Source organism: Anomalospiza imberbis, unplaced genomic scaffold, assembly GCF_031753505.1.
Source record: "Anomalospiza imberbis isolate Cuckoo-Finch-1a 21T00152 unplaced genomic scaffold, ASM3175350v1 scaffold_411, whole genome shotgun sequence".
In the NCBI taxonomy this organism is placed as follows: domain Eukaryota; kingdom Metazoa; phylum Chordata; class Aves; order Passeriformes; family Viduidae; genus Anomalospiza; species Anomalospiza imberbis.
Window position 1 is genome coordinate 13,284 of NW_027100022.1, and position 18,402 is coordinate 31,685.

The following is an 18,402-nucleotide window of genomic DNA, read 5'->3' on the forward strand; positions in this document are numbered from 1 at the left end:
CCTGTGAGGTTTCGGGGTCCCCATGGGTGTTTTGGGGTGCCTGTGTGGGGTTTTGGGGTCTCTGTGGAGTTTTTGGGGTCCCCTTGGGTGTTTTGGGGTCCTGGGAGGTTTTGGGGTCCCTGTGGGGTTTTTGGGGTCCCTGTGGGGTCGCTGTGTGTTTTGGGGTCCCCCTGTGGGGTTTTTGGGGTCCCGGGAGGTTTTGGGGTCCCTGTGGGGTTTTTGGGGTCCCGGGAGGTTTTGGGGTCCCTGTGGGGTTTTTGGGGTCCCTGTGGGGTCGCTGTGTGTTTTGGGGTCCCCCTGTGGGGTTTTTGGGGTCCCCCTGTCTGTTTTGGGGTCCTGGGGGATTTCAGGGTCGCCCCCGGGAAGTTTCGGGGGGTCTCTGTGGGGTCCCTGTGAGGTTTCGGGGTCCCCTTGGGTGTTTTGGGGTGCCTGTGTGGGGTTTTGGGGTCTCTGTGGAGTTTTTGGGGTCCCCTTGGGTGTTTTGGGGTCCTGGGAGGTTTTGGGGTCCCCGTGTGGGGTTTTTGGGGTCTCTGTGGTTCCCTGTGTGTTTTGGGGTCTCTGTGAGGTTCTGGGGTCCCCGTGTGGGGTTTTTGGGGTCTCTGTGGGGTTTTTGGGGTCCCCTTTGGAGTTTTGGGGTCCCCCCGGGGTTTTGGGGTCACCCCGGGGGGCGCCGGGGGACGCAGCCGCCGAGCTCCAGCGCCTGCGGCCACCCCTCGTACTTGTTGGAGCCGCGGCTGTTCCGGACGTGCTGCGGGACCGGGATTGGGGATTTGGGGTCACTTTGGGGTTTTGGGGACCCCAAATTCCCCCAAACCTCTTCAAATCCCCCCAAATCCCCCAGAAAATATGCCTAAATCCACACAAAATCCCACTGAAACCCCCCAAAATCCCACTGAAATCTGCCCAAAATCCCCCCAAACTCCTCCAAAACCCCCCAAACTCCTCCAAAACCCCCCAAACTCTTCCTAATTCCCCTAAAATCCCCCCAAAATCCCCCAAATTCCCCCAAAACCCTCCCAAAATACCCCCAAATCAGCCCCAAACCAAAACCTCCCAATCCCCCCAATATCCCCCAAAATTCCCCCAAATTTCCCCGAATTCTACCCTAAACTCCCCCCAAATCCCCCCAAACCCCAACCTGCCCCAAATCCCTTCAAAATTCCACCAAAATCCCCCCAAAATCCCACTGAAATCGCTCCAAAGCCCCCCAAAATCCCCCAAATTATCCCCAAATGCCCCAAAATTCCGCCAAAGTCCCCCAAGTCCCCCAAAATCCCCTAAATCCATCAATTCCCCCCAAAATCCCAAAAACTCCCCCAAACCCCCAAAAATCCCCCCAAAACCACCCTAAAATCCCCCCAAATTCCCCAAATCTCCCCAAACCCTCCTATAATCCCCTCAAAATCTCCAAAACCCCCCCAAAATCCCACTGAAATCCCCCAAAACTCCCCAAAACCCCCCAAATTCCGCAAATCCCCCCAAAATATCCCCCAAAACTCCCCAAATCGCCGAAATTCCCCTCAAAATCCTCCCAAAATCGCCCAAAATCCCCCAGAAATCCCACTGAGATCCTCCCAAATTTCCCCTTAATCCCCCCAAAATCCCACTGAAATCCCCCCTAAAATCCCCCAAACCCTCTCAAAATCCCCAAAATCCTCAAAATCCCGAAATCCCCCCAAACCCTCACCAAATCCCACAAATTCCCCAAAACCCCCCAAAATTCCCCAAAATCCCCCAAAATTCCCCAACTCCCCACAAATTCCCCCCAAATCCCCTCAAACCCTCCCCAAATCCCTAAAAATCCCTTTAAAATCCCCCAAAATCCCCCCAACCCCCCCAAAATTCTCCCCAAACCTGCCCCCCAAATTTCCCCCAAAACCCCCCCAAAATCCCCCCAAAATCTCCTTAAAATCCCCCCAAATTCCCCCAAAATCGCCTTAAAATCCCCCAAAATCCCCTCAAATTCCCCCAAAATCTCCTTAAAATACCCCAAATTCCCCAAAATCCCACTGAAATCTTCCAAAATTTCCCCTAAATTCCCCTAAAATCCCCCCAAAATCCCCACAAATTCCCCAAAATCTCCTTAAAATCCCCCAAAATCCCCCAAAATCCCACTGAAATCCTCCCAAATTTCCCCAAAATTCCCCTAAATCCCCCAAAATCCCCCCAAAATCCCCCCAAATTCCCCCAAAATCTCCTTAAAATCCCCCCAAAATTCCCCAAAATTCCCCTAAATCCCCCCAAAATCCCACTGAAATCCTCCCAAATTTCCCCAAAATTCCCCTAAATCCCCCAAAATCCCCCCAACTTCCCCCAAATTCCCCCAAAATCTCCTAAAATCCCCCAAATTCCCCAAAATCTCCTTAAAATCCCCCCAAATCCCCCCAAAATCCCCCAAAATCCCACTGAAATCCTCCCAAATTTCCCCAAAATTCCCCTAAATCCCCCCAAAATCCCCCCAAAATCCCCCCAACTTCCCCAAATTCCCCCAAAATCTCCTTAAAATCCCCCAAAAATCCCCCAAATTCCCCCAAAATCTCCTTAAAATCCCCCCAAATTCCCCCAAAATCCCACTGAAATCCTCCCAAATTTCCCCAAAATTCCCTAAATCCCCCCAAAATCCCCCAAATTCACCCAAAATCTCCTAAAATCCCCCAAAATCCCCCCCAAATTCCCCCAAAATCTCCTTAAAATCCCCCCAAATTCCCAAAATCCCCCAAAATCCACTGAAATCCTCCCAAATTTCCCCCAAATTCCCCTAAATCCCCCAAAATCCCCCAAATTCCCCCAAAATCCCCCCAAAATCTCCTTAAAATCCCCCCAAATTCCCCCAAAATCGCCTTAAAATCCCCCAAAATCCCATCAAATTCCCCAAAATCTCCTTAAAATACCCCAAAATTCCCCCAAAATGCCACTGAAATCTTCCAAAATTTCCCCTAAATTCCCCTAAATCCCCCAAAATCCCCACAAATTCCCCCAAAATCTCCTTAAAATCCCCCAAAATCCCCCAAATTCACCCAAAATCTCCTTAAAATCCCCCAAAATCCCCCCAAATTCCCCCAAAATCCCACTGAAATCCCACTGAAATCCTCCCAAATTTCCCCAAAATTCCCCTAAATCCCCCCAAAATCCCCCCAAATTCCCCCAAAATCTCCTTAAAATTCCCCAAATTCCCCCAAAATCCCACTGAAATCTTCCAAAATTTCTCCAAAATTCCCCTAAATCCCCCCAAAATCCCCCCAAAATCCCCCAAAATCTCCTTAAAATTCCCTAAATCCCCCCAAATTCCCCAAAATCCCACTGAAATCCCACTGAAATCTCCCAAAATTTCCCCAAAATTCCCCTAAATACCCCCAAAATCCCCCAAATCCCCCCCAAATCCCCCCAAAATCTCCTTAAAATCCCCCAAAATCCCCTCAAATTCCCCCAAAATCTCCTTAAAATCCCCCCAAATTCCCCCAAAATCCCACTGAAATCCTCCAAATTTCCCCAAAATTCCCTAAATCCCCCCAAAATCCCCCAAATTCCCCCAAAATCTCCTTAAAATCCCCTAAAATCCCCCAAAATCCCACTGAAATCTTCCAAAATTTCCCCTAAATCCCCCCAAAATCCCCCCAAAATCTCCTTAAAATCCCCCAAAATCCCCCAAATTCCCCCAAAATCTCCTTAAAATCCCCAAAATCCCCCCAAAATTCCCCAAAATTCCCTAAATGCCCCCAAAATCCCCCCAAAATCTCCTTAAAATCCCCCAAAATCCCCCCAAATTCCCCCAAAATCTCCTTAAAATCCCCCCAAAATCCCCCCAAAATTCCCCTAAATGCCCCCAAAATCCCCCCAAAATCTCCTTAAAATCCCCCAAAATCCCCCCAAATTCCCCCAAAATCTCCTTAAAATCCCCCAAAATCCCCCCAAACCCCCCCCTAAAATCCCCCAAACCCTCTCAAAATCCCCCAAAATCCTGAAAATTCCCCAAAATTCCCCAAAATTCCCCAAATCCCCCCGGCGCCCCGCGCTCCCCCACCTGCTCGAAGGGGCTCCTGTCCTGCACCCCCTTGGCCCCCAGGAAGACCCAACTGTCCTGAACCCCAAATCTTTGGCCACGGCGCTGCCGAGCTCCCCAAAAATCCGGCGGCTCTCCTCCGTCAGCTGGGGGGGCACGGGGCTCAGGGGCACCCCAAAAACGCACCCGGGACCCCAAAAACCACCCAGGGGATCCCAAACCACCCAGGGACCCCAAAAATGCACCCGGGAGACCAAAAACACCCAGGGGACCCCAAAAAACGCCCAGGGAAACCCAAAACGCACCTGGAACCCCCCAAAAACCCCAAGGGACCCCAAAAACACCCAGGGGACCCCAAAAACACACCCGAGACCCCAAAAACATCCAGGGGACCCACAAAAACACACCCGGACCCCAAAACACCCAGGGGACCCCAAAAACGCACCCGGGACCCCAAAAACCCCAAGGGACCCCAAAAACACACCCGGGTCCCCCAAAAACCCCAAGGGACCCCAAAAACACTAAGGGACCCCAAAAACACCCAGGGGACCCCAAAAACGCACCCGGGACCCCAAAAACCACCCAGGGGACCCCAAAAACGCACCCGGGAGCCCAAAAACGCCCAGGGGACCCCAAAACCACCCAGGGAAACCCAAAAACCATCCTGGGACCCCAGAAACACCCAGGGGACCCCAAAAACGCACCCGGGACCCCAAAAACCACCCAGGGGACCCCAAAAACACACCGGGAGCCCAAAAACGCCCAGGGGACCCCAAAAACACACCCGGGACCCCAAAAACCCCAAGGGACCCCAAAAACACTAAGGGACCCCAAAAACCATCCTGGGACCCCAAAAACACCCAGGGGACCCCAAAAACACCCAGGGGACCCCAAAAACGCACCCGAGGAAGCCAAAAAACCTCAGGAGACCCCAAAAACAGACCCGGACCCCAGAAAAACACCCGGGACCCCAAAAACACCCAGGGGACCCCAAACCCCCTCAGGGGACCCCAAAAAACAGCCCCGGACCCCCAAAACCCCTCAGGGGACCCCAAAAACCAGCCCCGGACCCCCAAAACCAGCCCCAGACCCCAAAAAAACACCCAGGGGACCCCAAAAACACCCAGGGGACCCCAAACCCCCTCAGGGGACCCCAAAAAACAGCCCCGGGACCCCAAAAATGCACCCAGAATCTAAAAAACAGACCCGGACCCCAAAAAAACACCCGGGACCCCAAAACCACCCAGGGGACCCCAAAAACCATCCTGGGACCCCAAAACCACCCAGGGGACCCCAAAACCCCTCAGAGGACCCTAAAAAACCATCCTGGGACCCCAAAACCACCCAGGGGACCCCAAAAAAAACACCCGGGACCCCAAAACCACCCAGGGGACCCCAAAAACCATCCTGGGACCCCAAAACCACCCAGGGGACCCCAAAAACACCCAGGGGAACCCAAAACCGCCCAGGGGACCCCAAAAACTCCCCAGGACCCCCCAATTCCCTTCTAGGAGCCCCAAAATCTCCCCCAGGAACCACCAAATCCCCCCTGGGACCCCCCAAAACTCCCCAGAGAATCCCAAATCTCCTCTGGGACCCCCCAAATCCTCCCCAGGAACCCCCCAAATGTCCCCTAAACCCCTCTGGAACCCCCAAATCTGCTCAGGGGACCCCAAATCTCCTCTGGGACCCCCCAAATCCTCCCCAGGAACCCCCTAAATGTCCCCAAATCCCCTCTGGAACCCCCAAATCTGCTCAGGGGACCCCAAAATCCCCCCCAGGAACCCCCAAAATCCCTCTGGGACCCCTCAAAGCCCCTCAGGGGACCCCAAAACCCCCCCAGGAACCCCTCAAATGTGCCCAAATTCCCTCAAAACTCCTCTGGGACCCCCCAAATCCCTCCTAGGACCCCCAAAACTCCCCAGGGAACCCCCCAAATCCCCCCCAGGACCCCCCAAAACTCCCCAGAGATCCCCCCAGAACCCCTCTGGGACTCCCCCAAATCCCCCCAGGGCACCCCAGATCCACCCCAGGAGCTCCCAAAACTCACCAGGGACCCCCCAAATCTCCTCTGGGACCCCCCAAATCTCCTCTGGGATCCCCCAAAACTCCTCTGGGACCCCCCAAATCCCCTCTGGGAACCCCCAAAACTCCTCTGGGACCCCAAAACCCCCCCAGGAACACCTCAAATGTCCCCAAATCCCCACCAGGACCCCCCCAAATCCCTTCTAGGATCCCCAAACTCCCCCCAGGACACCCCAATTCCCACCCAGCGAACCCCAAAACTCCTCTGGGCCCCCCCCAAATTCCCCCCAGGACTCCCCAGATCTCCTCAGGACACCCCAAAACCCCTCCGGGACCCCCCAAAACCCCCTCAAGGGACCCGAAATCCATCCCAGGACCCCCCAAATGTCCCCAGATCCCCTCTTGTACCCCCCAAATCTCCTCAGGGGACCCCCCAAATCCCCCCAGGAACCCCCAAATTCCCCCAAGGGACCCCAAAACCTCTCTGGGACCCTCCAAATCCCCCCAGGGGACCCCAAAACCTCTCTGGGACCCCCCAAATCCCCCCAGGGGACCCCAAAACCTCTCTGGGACCCTCCAAATCCCCCCAAGGGACCCCAAAACCTCTCTGGGACCCCCCAAATCCCCCCAGGACCCCCCAAATTCCTCCCCAGGGCTGACTTGGTGGCCGGGTCGTCGAAGGAGGCCACGAGCACCAAGGTCCCCTCGTGCAGCGGCCGCAGGAAACGGAGCAGCTCCTCCACGTCTGGAACGGCCAAAAACGGGGAAATCAGCCCCAAAAATGGGGAAAATCGACCCAAAAATGGGGAGAAAATCCAGCCAAAAATGGGGAAAATCAACCCAAAAACGGGGAGAAAATCCAGCCAAAAATGGGGTAAATCAACCCAAAAACGGGGAGAAAATCCAGCCAAAAATGGGGAAAATCGACCCAAAAATGGGGAGAAAATCCAGCCAAAAATGGGGAAGAAAACACCCCAAAAATGGGAAGAAAATCCAGCCAAAAATGGGGGAAATCAACCCAAAAATGGAGGAAATTGACACAAAAATGGGGAAAATTGACCCAAAAATGGGGAAGAAAATCCAGCCAAAAATGGGAAGAAAATCCAGCCAAAAATGGGGAGAAAATCCAGCCAAAAATGGGGAAGAAAACACCCCAAAAATGGGAAGAAAATCCAGCCAAAAATGGGGGAAATCAACCCAAAAATGGAGGAAATTGACACAAAAATGGGGAAAATTGACCCAAAAATGGGGAAGAAAATCCAGCCAAAAATGGGAAGAAAATCCAGCCAAAAATGGGGGAAATCAACCCAAAAATGGGGAGAAAATCCAGCCAAAAATGGGGAGAAAATCCAGCCAAAAATGGGGGAAATCAACCCAAAAATGGAGGAAATCGACACAAAAATGGGGAAGAAAACACCCCAAAAATGGGAAGAAAATCCAACCAAAAAAGGGAGAAATCAACCCAAAAATAGGGAAAACCCACCCCAAAAATAAGTGGAAATCACTCTAAAATAACGGGAAAATAAGCCCAAAAATAGGGGGGAAATTGGCCCAAAATGGGGAGACAATCCTGCCAAAAATGGGGGGAAAATCCAGCAAAAAAATGGCGAAATCAACCCAAAAATGGGGGGAAACCGACCCCAGAATGGAGAAAAATCAACTGAAAAATGGGGAAAATCAACTCAGAAAATGGGGGGAAATCGACCCAAAAATGGGGGAAATCGACCCAAAAGTGGGGAGAAAATCCTGCCAAAAATTAGGAAAAACCTCCCAAAAAATTGGGGGAAATCAACCCAAAAGTGGGGCAAAAATGACCCCGAAAATAGGGGGAGAAAACCCTAAAATTTGGGGCAGAAAACCCCAAAATTTGGGGAAAAAAAAAAAAACCAAAATGGGGCAGAAATCAGGGCAAAAATGGGGGAGGGGCTTGGGAGGGAGGGGGAGGGGCTTGGGGCGGAGGGGGCGTGGCTTGGGGCGGAGGGGGCGTGGCCGCTCACCCCCTGCCCACATGTCGAAGGCCTGGGCCGCGATCAGCTCCCCGCTGACCCCTGGGGGGGAGGGGCAAGCCTGAGGGGGTGGGGGAGGGGCAGATGGGGGGAGGCTCCTCCCCCTGCCCCTCCCCCACCCCCAATTCAACGTTACCCCACCCCATCTTGCCCCTCCCCCACTCCCCAAGCCCCTCCCCATAGCCCTGCCCCCGCCCGACCCGCTAAGCCCCGCCCCCAATCCACAGCCCCGCCCCCCGCCATTACCACCTCCCTAGACCACTTTGCCCCGCCCCCCACTCTGCAAACCCCTCCCACTCCCCCAGCCCCTCCCCCACCGCATTATGCCCCTCCCCCATCCCCCACACCCCAAACCCCTCCCCCTCGCCCCTTGGCCCCGCCCCCACCGTTCACCAGGGCGATGTTCAGGCCCCGCCCCACGTTGTTCTTGACGCTGCTCATCAACCTCGAGGGGGGGAGGAAGGGGGAGGGGCGGGGTCACCCTCAACCCCCCCCAGCCCCTCCCCCACCAACAAGCCCCTCCCCCACTGCAAACCCCTCCCACTCCCCCAGCCCCTCCCCCACCACCAAGCCCCTCCCCCACTCCCATAGTCCCTTCCCAACAGTCTATGCCCCTCCTACTCCCCAAGCCCCGCCCCTTACTCTCTCCAGGCAGGTCCCATCCCCTGCCCATAGCCCCGCCCCCAGCCACAGGCCACGCCCACAACCAATAGACCCGCCCCCATTGCCAGGCCCCGCCCCTCACTCTCTCCCCTCCAGGCAAATCCTGGGTCCTGCCCCCAGCACCAGGCCCCGCCCACACTGTCAGGCCCCGCCCCTATCTCCCCTCCAGGCAGATCCTGGGTCCCGCCCCCAGCTCAGGCCCCGCCCCCACAGTCAGGCTCCGCCCCAGCTCAGGCCCCGCCCCCACAGCCAGGCCCCGCCCCTCACTCTCTCCCCTCCAGGCAGATCCTGGGTCCCGCCCCCATCCCATAGCCCCGCCCCCCCATCCAGGCCCCGCCCCTCACTCTCTCCCCTCCAGGCAGATCCTGGGTCCCAACCCCAGCTCAGGCCCCGCCCCCACAGTCAGGCTCCGCCCCCATCCCATAACCCCGCCCCCATCGAGGCCCCGCCCCTCACTCTCTCCCCTCCAGGCAGATCCTGGGTCCCGCCCCCATCCCGTAGCCCCGCCCCCATTGAGGCCCCGCCCCTCACTCTCTCCCCTCCAGGCAGATCCTGGGTCCCGCCCCCATCCCATAGCCCCGCCCCCATCCCGTAGCCCCGCCCCCATCCAGGCCCCGCCCCTCACTCTCTCCCCTCCAGGCAGATCCTGGGTCCCGCCCCCATCCCATAGCCCCGCCCCCATCCCGTAGCCCCGCCCCCCTCCAGGCCCCGCCCCTCACTCTCTCCCCTCCAGGCAGATCCTGGGTCCCACCACGTTGGCGGCGCCGCTCAGGAGGCGGAACGCGAAGTGCCGGGGGGGGCAGGGCCGGGGCAGCCCGCACTTGAACCGGGGGGGGCGGGGAGCTGCGGGAGGGGCGTGGTCAGGGCGACCCCGCCCCAAAAATCCCGGAGCGCCCCTCCCCCACCTTCCCCCGGGTGGGTTCCGCCCCTCCCCCGTGGCGATCTGCCCCGCCCCTTTCACAATCCGCCCCTCCCCTGTCTTGCATTGGCTCCGCCCCCGATTTAATTGGCCCCTCCTCCTTTAATTGGAGCCTCCTCTCCATTTAATTAGCCCCTCCTTCACTTAATTGGCCCCTCCCCAAATTAATTGCCCCTCCCCCAATTTAATTGGCCCCTCCCCCAATTTAATTACCTTTCCCACATTCAATTAACATCTCCCCAATTTAATTGGTCCCATCCCATTTAATTGACCCCTCCCCATTTAATTAGCCCCACCCCATTTAACTGGCCCCTCCCACAATTCATTTAGACCCTCGCCCAATTCAATTGCTCCTCCCCCAATTTAATTGGCCCTGTTCCATTTAATTAGCCCCTCCCTAATTAATGTAACCCCTCCCCAATTATTTGCCCCTCCTCCCTTTAATAAACCCCTCCCCATTTGACTTCCCTCCCTCCAATTTAATTGGCCCCCCCATTTAATTGGCCCCTCGCCCAATTTAATTACCCCTCCCCCAAATTAATAGGCCCCTCCCCATTTAACTAGCCCCTCCCCCATTTAATTAGCCCCACCCCATTTCATTGGCCCCTCCCCCTCCCCCCTCACCTGCCGTGGGGGGGTTCTCATCACCTGCGGGGGGGGGGAGGGGAGAGAGAGGGGCGGGGCTTAACGCTTTTGCCCCTCCCCTTGCTGCTCCCCCTTAGCCCCGCCCCTTTATCCCCGCCCCTTTAACTCCTCCCCTTCCCCCTTAGCCCCTCCCACTTTACCCCTCCCCCTTTGCCCCTCCCCCTTCCCCCTTAGCCCCTCCCCCTTGGCCCCGCCCCCACTCACGGCGCAGCAGCCGCAGCAGGGGGGGCGGGGCGCGGGGCGGGCCCAGCAGTGACGTCACCGCCAGCCAGGCCAGGGCGGCCACGCCCCCCAGGGCCAGGAGGCGGAGGGGGCCTGGGGGGGTCGGAGGGGGGGAAAGTCACAAAAACACCCGAAAATCATCCCAAAATACCCCAAAAATAACCCCAAAAATCATCTCAAAATACCCCGAAAAAAACCCAAAAATACCCCAAAAATAACCCCAAAAATAACCCAAAAATAACCCCAAAAATAACCCAAAAATCATCCCAAAATACACCAAAAATAACCCCAAAATAACACAAAAATCATCCCAAAATAACCCCAAAAATTATCGAAAAATAACCAAATAATAGCCCAAAAATCATCCCAAAATACCCCAAAAATCATCCCAAAATACCCCAAAAATAACCCCAAAATAACCCAAAAATCATCCCAAAATACCCCAAAAATAACCCCAAAATCATCCCAAAATAACTCCAAAAATAACCCCAAAAATAGCACAAAAATCATCCCAAAATAACTCCAAAAATAACCCAAAAATAGCACAAAAAGAATCCAAATGAAAAAATCCCCAATTATCCACAAAATCCCCCGAAAATCCCCCCCAAAATCACCACCCCAAAATTTCCCAAAATCCCCCCAAAGTCTCAAAATTCCCCCTAAAAATTCCCAAAATTCCCGCAAATCCCCCCAAAACCCCAAAATCTCCCTAAAATTTCCCCAAAAATCCCAAAAAATTTCCCAAAAATTCCCCTAAAATCTCCAAAAAATCCCCAAAATTCCACAAAATCCCCCCCAAAATTCCCCAAAAATCTCCCCCAAACTCCCAAAATCTCCCCAAAAATCCCCCCAAAATTCTCCAAAATCCCCCAAAATTCCCCCCAAAATCCCCCCTGAATCTCAAAAATCCCCCCAAAATCCCCCCCAAATCCCCAAATCCCCCAAAAATTCCCCAAATGCCCCCAAAATTTCCCCAAAAATCCCCAAAATCTCCCAAAAAAATCCTCTACAATCCCAAAATTCCCCCAAAATCCCCAAATCCCCCCAAAATTCTTCAAATGCCCCCAAAATTCCAAAACAATTTCCCCCAAACTCCCCCAAAATTCCAAAAATCCCCCCAAAATTCCCGAAATCCCGCCAAAACTCCCTCCTGAATCCCAAAAATCACCCAAAAAATCCCCCCAAATCCAAAATCCCCCAAAATTTCCAAAAATCCCCCCCACAAATCTCCCCAAAATCCTTCAAAAATCCCCCAAAATCCCCCCAAAATCCCACAAATCCCCTCCAAATCTCCCCAAAATCCCCAAAAATCTCCCAAAAATCCCCTAAAATCCCACAAATCCCCTCCAAATCTCCCCAAAATCCCCAAAAATCTCCCAAAAATCCCCTAAAATCTCCAAAAATCCCCCAAAATTCCCCAAATCCTCCCAAAAAATCCCCCCTGAATCCCAAAATCTCCCAAAAATTCCAAAAATTCCCCAGAAATCTCCCCGAAATTTCGCAAAATCCCCCCCAAAATTCCAAAATTCCCCCAAATCCCCCACAATTTCCCCAAAATTCCCCTAAAATCTCCCAAAAAATCCCCGCTAAAATCCCAAAATCCCCCAAAATTTCACAAAAATTCCCCCAAGCTCCCAAAATCCCCCAAAATTTCACAAAATCCCCCCTAAAATCCCAAAATTCTCCCCAAATCCCCCCAAAATTCCCCAAATCCTCCCAAAATTCCCCCCTAAATCCCAAAATCTCCCAAAAATTCCCTAGAAATCCCCCCTAAAATTCCAAAATTCCCCCCAAGTCCCCCAAAATTCCCCTAAAATCTCCCAAAAAATCCCCTAAAATCCCAAAATTCCCCAAATGCCCCCAAAATCCCACAAAAATTCCCCCCAAACTCCCAAAATCCCCCAAAATTTCGCAAAATCCCCCCTAAAATCCCAAAATTCCCCCCAAATCCCCCCCCAAAATCTCCCCAAAGATCCCCTAAAATCTCCAAAATCCCCCCAAAATCTCTAAATTCCCCCATAAATTCCCCAAAAAATCTCCAAAAAATCCCCCAAAATTCCCCAAATCCCCCCAAAATTCCCCAAATGCCCCCAAAATCCCACAAAAATTCCCCCCAAACTCCCAAAATCCCCCAAAATTTCGCAAAATCCCCCCAAATCCCCCCCAAAATCCCCAAAAATCTCCCAAAAAATCCCCTAAAATCTCCCAAAAAATCCCCTAAAATCTCCAAAAATCCCCAAAATTCCCAAAATCCCCCCAAAAAATCCCCCAAAATCCCCCCAAAATTCCCAAATCCCCCCAAAATTCCCCAAATCAACACAAAAATCCCCAAAATTCCCAAAATCCCCCCAAAAATCTCCCAAAATCAACCCAAAAAATCCCCCAAAATCCCCCCAAAAACCCCCAAAATTCCCAAAATCCCCCCAAAATTCCCCAAATCCCCCCAAAATTCCCCAAATCAACCCAAAAATCCCCCAAAATTCCCAAAATCCCCCCAAAAATCCCAAAATCCCCCAAAAATCTCCCAAAATCAACCCAAAAATCCCCCAAAATCCCCCCCAAAATCCCCCAAAATTCCCCAAATCCCCCCAAAAATCCCCCAAAATCCCCCCAAAAATCCCCCAAAATTCCCCAAATCAACACAAAAATCCCCCAAAATTCCCAAAATCCCCCCAAAAATCTCCCAAAATCCCCCCAAAAATCCCCCAAAATTCCCAAAATCCCCCCAAAAATCCCCCAAAATTCCCAAAATTCCCAAAATCCCCCCGTACCCGCCACTCTCATCGCGCTCCGGGGGGGCTGCGAGGGGAGGGGGGGGTCAGAGACCCCAAAAAATCACCGGGACCCCCCTGGACCCCCCCAAATTCACCGGGACCCCCCCAAAATCACGGGACCCCCCCAAATTCACGGGACCCCCCCCCAAAATCACCGGGACCCCCCCAAAACCACGGGACCCCCCCCCAAATTCACGGGAGCCCCCCAAATTCACGGGACCCCCCCCCAAAATCACCGGGTCCCCCCAAAATCACGGGACCCCCCCCCAAATTCACGGGACCCCCCCCAAATCACTGGGACCCCCCCCAAATTATCGAGACCCCCCCCCCCCGGGGACCCCAAAATCCTCGGGAACCCCCCCCCAAATCATCGGGACCCCCCTGGGACCCCCCAAAATTCCCGGGACCCCCCCAAATTCACCCCAAAACCCCCCCCCGGGACCCCCCCAAATTCCCGGGACCCCTCCCCAAAATCACTGGGACCCCCCCCCCCAAATTCTCGAGACCCCCCCAGGGACCCCCAAAATTCCCGGGACCCCCCGGGACCCCTCCCAAATTCCCTGGGACCCCCCCCAAATCCTCTTCCCCCCCCCAGGACCCCCAAAATCCTCTGGACCCCCCCCAAATTATCGAGACCCCCCCCCCCCAGGACCCCCAAAATCCTCGGGACCCCCCCCAAAATCATCGGGATCCACCGGGACCCCCCCAAAAATCACCGGGACCCCCCCAGGATCATCAGGACCCCTCCCAAAAATCCCGAGACCCCCCCAGGAGCCCCCCAAAAATCACCGGCCCCCCCAAAGCCCCGGGCCCCCCCCGGCCCCCCCAAATCCCGGGGTTCCCCCCCCCCGCCCCTCCCCCCTTCACCGCCGCCGTCGCCCCGCGCTCCCCGCGGCACTTCCGGGTTTCCGCCTCGACCAATCAGCGCCCGGCCGCGCTCGGCGCCGACCAATAGGCTCCAGGGACACGCCCACCGCGTGGGGGTGGACCAATCAGAGGGCGTAAAGGAGCGGCCAATCAGGAGAGAGGGCGGGGTTGCAGTTCGGCCAATGGGGAGTGGGAGAGCGGGGGTGCTGGTGACGTCACACCCGGATGTGAGGCCGGGACTACAACTCCCGGCAGCCCCTGCGGCGGCGACAGCGCTCCCAGTAACGCCCAGTGCATCCCAGTGCATCCCAGTACATCCCAGTAACGCCCAGTGCATCCCAGTGCATCCCAGTACATCCCAGTAACGCCCAGTGCATCCCAGTGCATCCCAGTACATCCCAGTAACGCCCAGTGCATCCCAGTGCATCCCAGTACATCCCAGTAACGCCCAGTGCATCCCAGTGCATCCCAGTAACGCCCAGTGCATCCCAGTACATCCCAGTACATCCCAGTACATCCCAGTGCATCCCAGTACATCCCAGTACATCCCAGTACATCCAGTAACGCCCAGTGCATCCCAGTGCATCCCAGTAACGCCCAGTGCATCCCAGTACATCCCAGTACATCCCAGTAACGCCCAGTGCATCCCAGTGCATCCCAGTGCATCCCAGTAGATCCCAGTGCATCCCAGTAACGCCCAGTACATCCCAGTGCATCCCAGTAGATCCCAGTGCATCCCAGTAACGCCCAGTACATCCCAGTGCATCCCAGTAGATCCCAGTACATCCCAGTAACGCCCAGTGCATCCCAGTGCATCCCAGTAGATCCCAGTGCATCCCAGTGCATCCCAGTACATCCCAGTGCATCCCAGTAGATCCCAGTGCATCCCAGTAACGCCCAGTGCATCCCAGTGCATCCCAGTAACGCCCAGTACATCCCAGTGCATCCCAGTACATCCCAGTAACGCCCAGTGCATCCCAGTAGATCCCAGTAACGCCCAGTGCATCCCAGTACATCCCAGTAACGCCCAGTGCATCCCAGTACATCCCAGTACATCCCAGTGCATCCCAGTGCATCCCAGTACATCCCAGTAACGCCCAGTACATCCCAGTGCATCCCAGTCCATCCCAGTCCCTCCCAGTCCCTCCCAGTCCATCCAGTCCATCCCAGTTCATCCCAGTGCTCCCAGTCCGAGCCGTTCTCGTTCTCCTTTTACTGAAAGCCGCGGGGATTTTGGGGTGAATTCGGGGAAATTTGGGAATTTTGGGGGGAATTTTGGGGGAAATTTTGGGGAAATTTGGGAATTTTGGGGAATTTCAGGGGCAATTTTGGGGAAATTTGGGAATTTTGGGGAAATTTTGGGGAATTTAGTGGGGAATTTTGGGGAAATTTGGGGGAAATTTTGGGGAATTTCAGGGGGAATTTTGGCGAAATTTGGGATTTTTTGGGAAATTTTGGGGAATTTTGGGGAAATTTTGGGGAATTTCAGGGGGAATTTTGGGGAAATTTGGGAATTTTGGGGAAATTTTGGGAAATTTCAGGGGGAATTTTGGGGAAATTTGGGAATTTTGAGGAAATTTTGGGGAATTTCAGGGGGAATTTTGGGGAAATTAGGGAATTTTTGGGAATTTCGGGGGGAATTTCAGGGGGAATTTTGGGGATTTTTGGGGTGCATTCAGGGATTTTTTGGGAATTTTGGAGTGAATTTTGGGAGTTTTGGAGGGAATTTGGGGATTTTTGGGTGAATTTTGGGGTGAATTTTAGGAAATTTGGGAATTTTGGACAAATTTGGGGGATTTTTTGGGTGAATTTTGGGAAATTTGGGGGGTTTTAGGTGAATTTTGGCGATTTTGGGGAAATTTGGGGTGAATTTTGGGATTTTTGGGGGAAATTTGGGGATTTTTGGGGTGAACTTAGGGATTTTTTTGAAATTTTGGGTTGAATTTTGTGAAATTTGGAAATTTTGGGGTGAATTTGGGGATTTTTAGGTGAATTTCGAGATTTTTTTGGGAATTTGGGGGGAAATTTTGGAATTTTGGGGTGAATTCGGGGAGATTTGGGGGATATTAGGGTAAATTTTGGAAATTTTTGGAATTTTGGGGTGAATTTTGGGAAATTTGTGATTTTTTGGGCAAATTTTAGGGTGAATTTGGGGATTTTTGGATGAATTTTGGGTGACTTTTGAGAAATTTGGGAATTTGGGGGTAAATTTTGGGATTTTTGGAGAAATTTGAGGTGAATTTTGAATTTTTTGGTGAATTTTGGGATTTTGGGGTTAATTTTGAGTAAATTTGGGGTTTTTTGGGTGAATTTGAGAATTTTTGGTTGAATCTGGGAGAATTTAGGGAAAATTTGTGGATTTTGGGGTGAATTTGAGGATTTTTGGTAGGAATTTGGAGATTTTTTGGGTAAATTTATGGACTTTTCAGTAAATTTCGGGTGAATTTGGTCTAAAATTGGTGATTTTTGGGTAAATTTGGGGATTTTGGGGGGAAATTCAGTGTAAATTTGGGGTTTTTTGGGTAAATTTTGGGTAAATTCGGGGATGTTTGTGTGGAATTGGGGTAAAACTGGGGATTTTTGGGGTGAATTTGTGCATTTTTGGGTAAATTTGGTGTAAAATTTGGGATTTTTGGGTAAATTTGGGGTAAAATTGGGGATTTTAGGGTAAATTTGGGCAAATTTGGGGTGAATTTGGAGATTTTTAGGTAAATTTGGGGTAAAATAAGGGATTTTTGGGTAAATTCAGGGAATATTCAGGGATTTCTGGGTTAATTTGGGCTGAAATTGGGGGACAATTGGGGAATTTGGGGTAAAATTCCGGGATTTTTGGGTAAATTTGGGGTAAAATTGTAGATTTTTGGGTAAATTTGTATTCTTTTTTTGTAAATTCGGTTTAAATTTGGGTTTTTTTGGGTAAATTCAGGGATTTTTTGGGTGAATTCGGGATTTTTGGGGCGACTTTGTGGATTTTTGGGTAAATTTGGGGATTTTTTTGGTAAATTCGGTTTAAATTTGGGTTTTTGGGGTGAATTCCGGGATTTTCGGGGTGAATTTGTGGATTTTTGGGTAAATTTGGGGATTATTTTGGTAAATTCGATTTAAATTTGGGTTTTTGGGATGAATTCGGGGGTTTTCGGGGTGAATTTGTGGATTTTGGGGAAAATTTATAATCTTATTTTGTAAATTCGGTTTAAATTTGGGGTTTTTTTGGGGTAAATTCAGGGATTTTTGGGTGGATTTGGGATAAAACCGGGGATTTTTAGGGTGAATTCGGGGATTTTTGGGGAGAATTTGTGGATTTTTGGGTAAATTCGGGGATTTTTTGGGTAAATTCAGTTTAAATTTGGGTTTTTTGGGGTGAATTCGGGGGGTTTCGGGGTGAATTTTGGATTTTCAGGTAAATTTGGAAATTTTTTTTGTAAATTTGGTCTAAATTTGGGTTTTTTGGGGTGAATTCAGTTTAAATTTGGGGTTTTTTGGGTAAATTCGGGGATTTTTTTGGCTAAATTCGGTTTAAATTTGGGTTTTTCGGGGTGAATTCGGGGATTTTCGGGGTGAATTTGTGGATTTTCGGGTAAATTTGGATATTTTTTTGGGGTAAATCCGGCGTGACCTTGGGGATTTTCGGGTAAATTCGGGGCGATTTAGGGGTACACTCGGGGATTTTTGGGGTGAATTCGGGGGTTTTGGGGTCGAATTTGTGGATTTTTGGGTAAATGTGGGGATTTTTTGGGTAAATTCGGTTTAAATTTGGGGTTTTTGGGGATTTCTTTCGGGTAAATTCGGGGCGATTTAGGGGTACACTCAGGGATTTTTGGGGTGAATTCGGGGGTTTTGGGGTCCCGCTCAGGGGGTGGGGGCGGGGCCGCACTCGGGGGGGTGGGGGAGGGGCTGGGGGAGGGGCGCCCCTCCCCCCTCCTGCAGCAGCCGCGCCCCCAAACGCTCGAGCTCGTCCAGGCTGAGCCCGCGCAGGCCCCGCTCGTAGTCCTGGGGGGGCACCCCAAAAAATAAACCCAAAATCCCACCCAGAACACCCCAAAACTGAGCCAGAACCCCCAAAAATGGACCCAAAACTGACCCGGGACAGCAAAATCCCACCCAGAACCCCTAAAAATGAACCGGGACCCCAAAAATGGACCCCAAGGAGACCCGGGACCCCCAAAATCCCACCCTGAACCCCCAAAAATGAACCGGGACCCCCAAAAATGGACCCAAAACTGACCCGGGACCCCCAAAATCCCACCCAGAACCCCAAAAATGAACCGGGACCCCCCAAAA

The 18,402-nt window shown here is 52.7% G+C and overlaps 1 protein-coding gene across 1 annotated transcript in view; it reads right to left on the reverse strand.

Annotated features, from left to right (window-relative positions):
* Positions 1-568: 568 nt before the first annotated feature.
* LOC137466696 (protein FAM3A-like) overlaps positions 569-18,402 on the reverse strand; it is a 32,876-nt gene continuing 15,042 nt past the window's right edge. The window contains 10 exon segments of the mRNA XM_068178381.1: positions 569-748; positions 4,022-4,080; positions 4,083-4,146; position 6,599; positions 6,686-6,770; positions 8,023-8,073; positions 8,418-8,476; positions 9,414-9,537; positions 10,238-10,261; positions 10,463-10,573. Coding sequence (XP_068034482.1) covers positions 656-748; positions 4,022-4,080; positions 4,083-4,146; position 6,599; positions 6,686-6,770; positions 8,023-8,073; positions 8,418-8,476; positions 9,414-9,537; positions 10,238-10,261; positions 10,463-10,573 — 671 coding nt within the window. The 3' untranslated portion in view covers positions 569-655.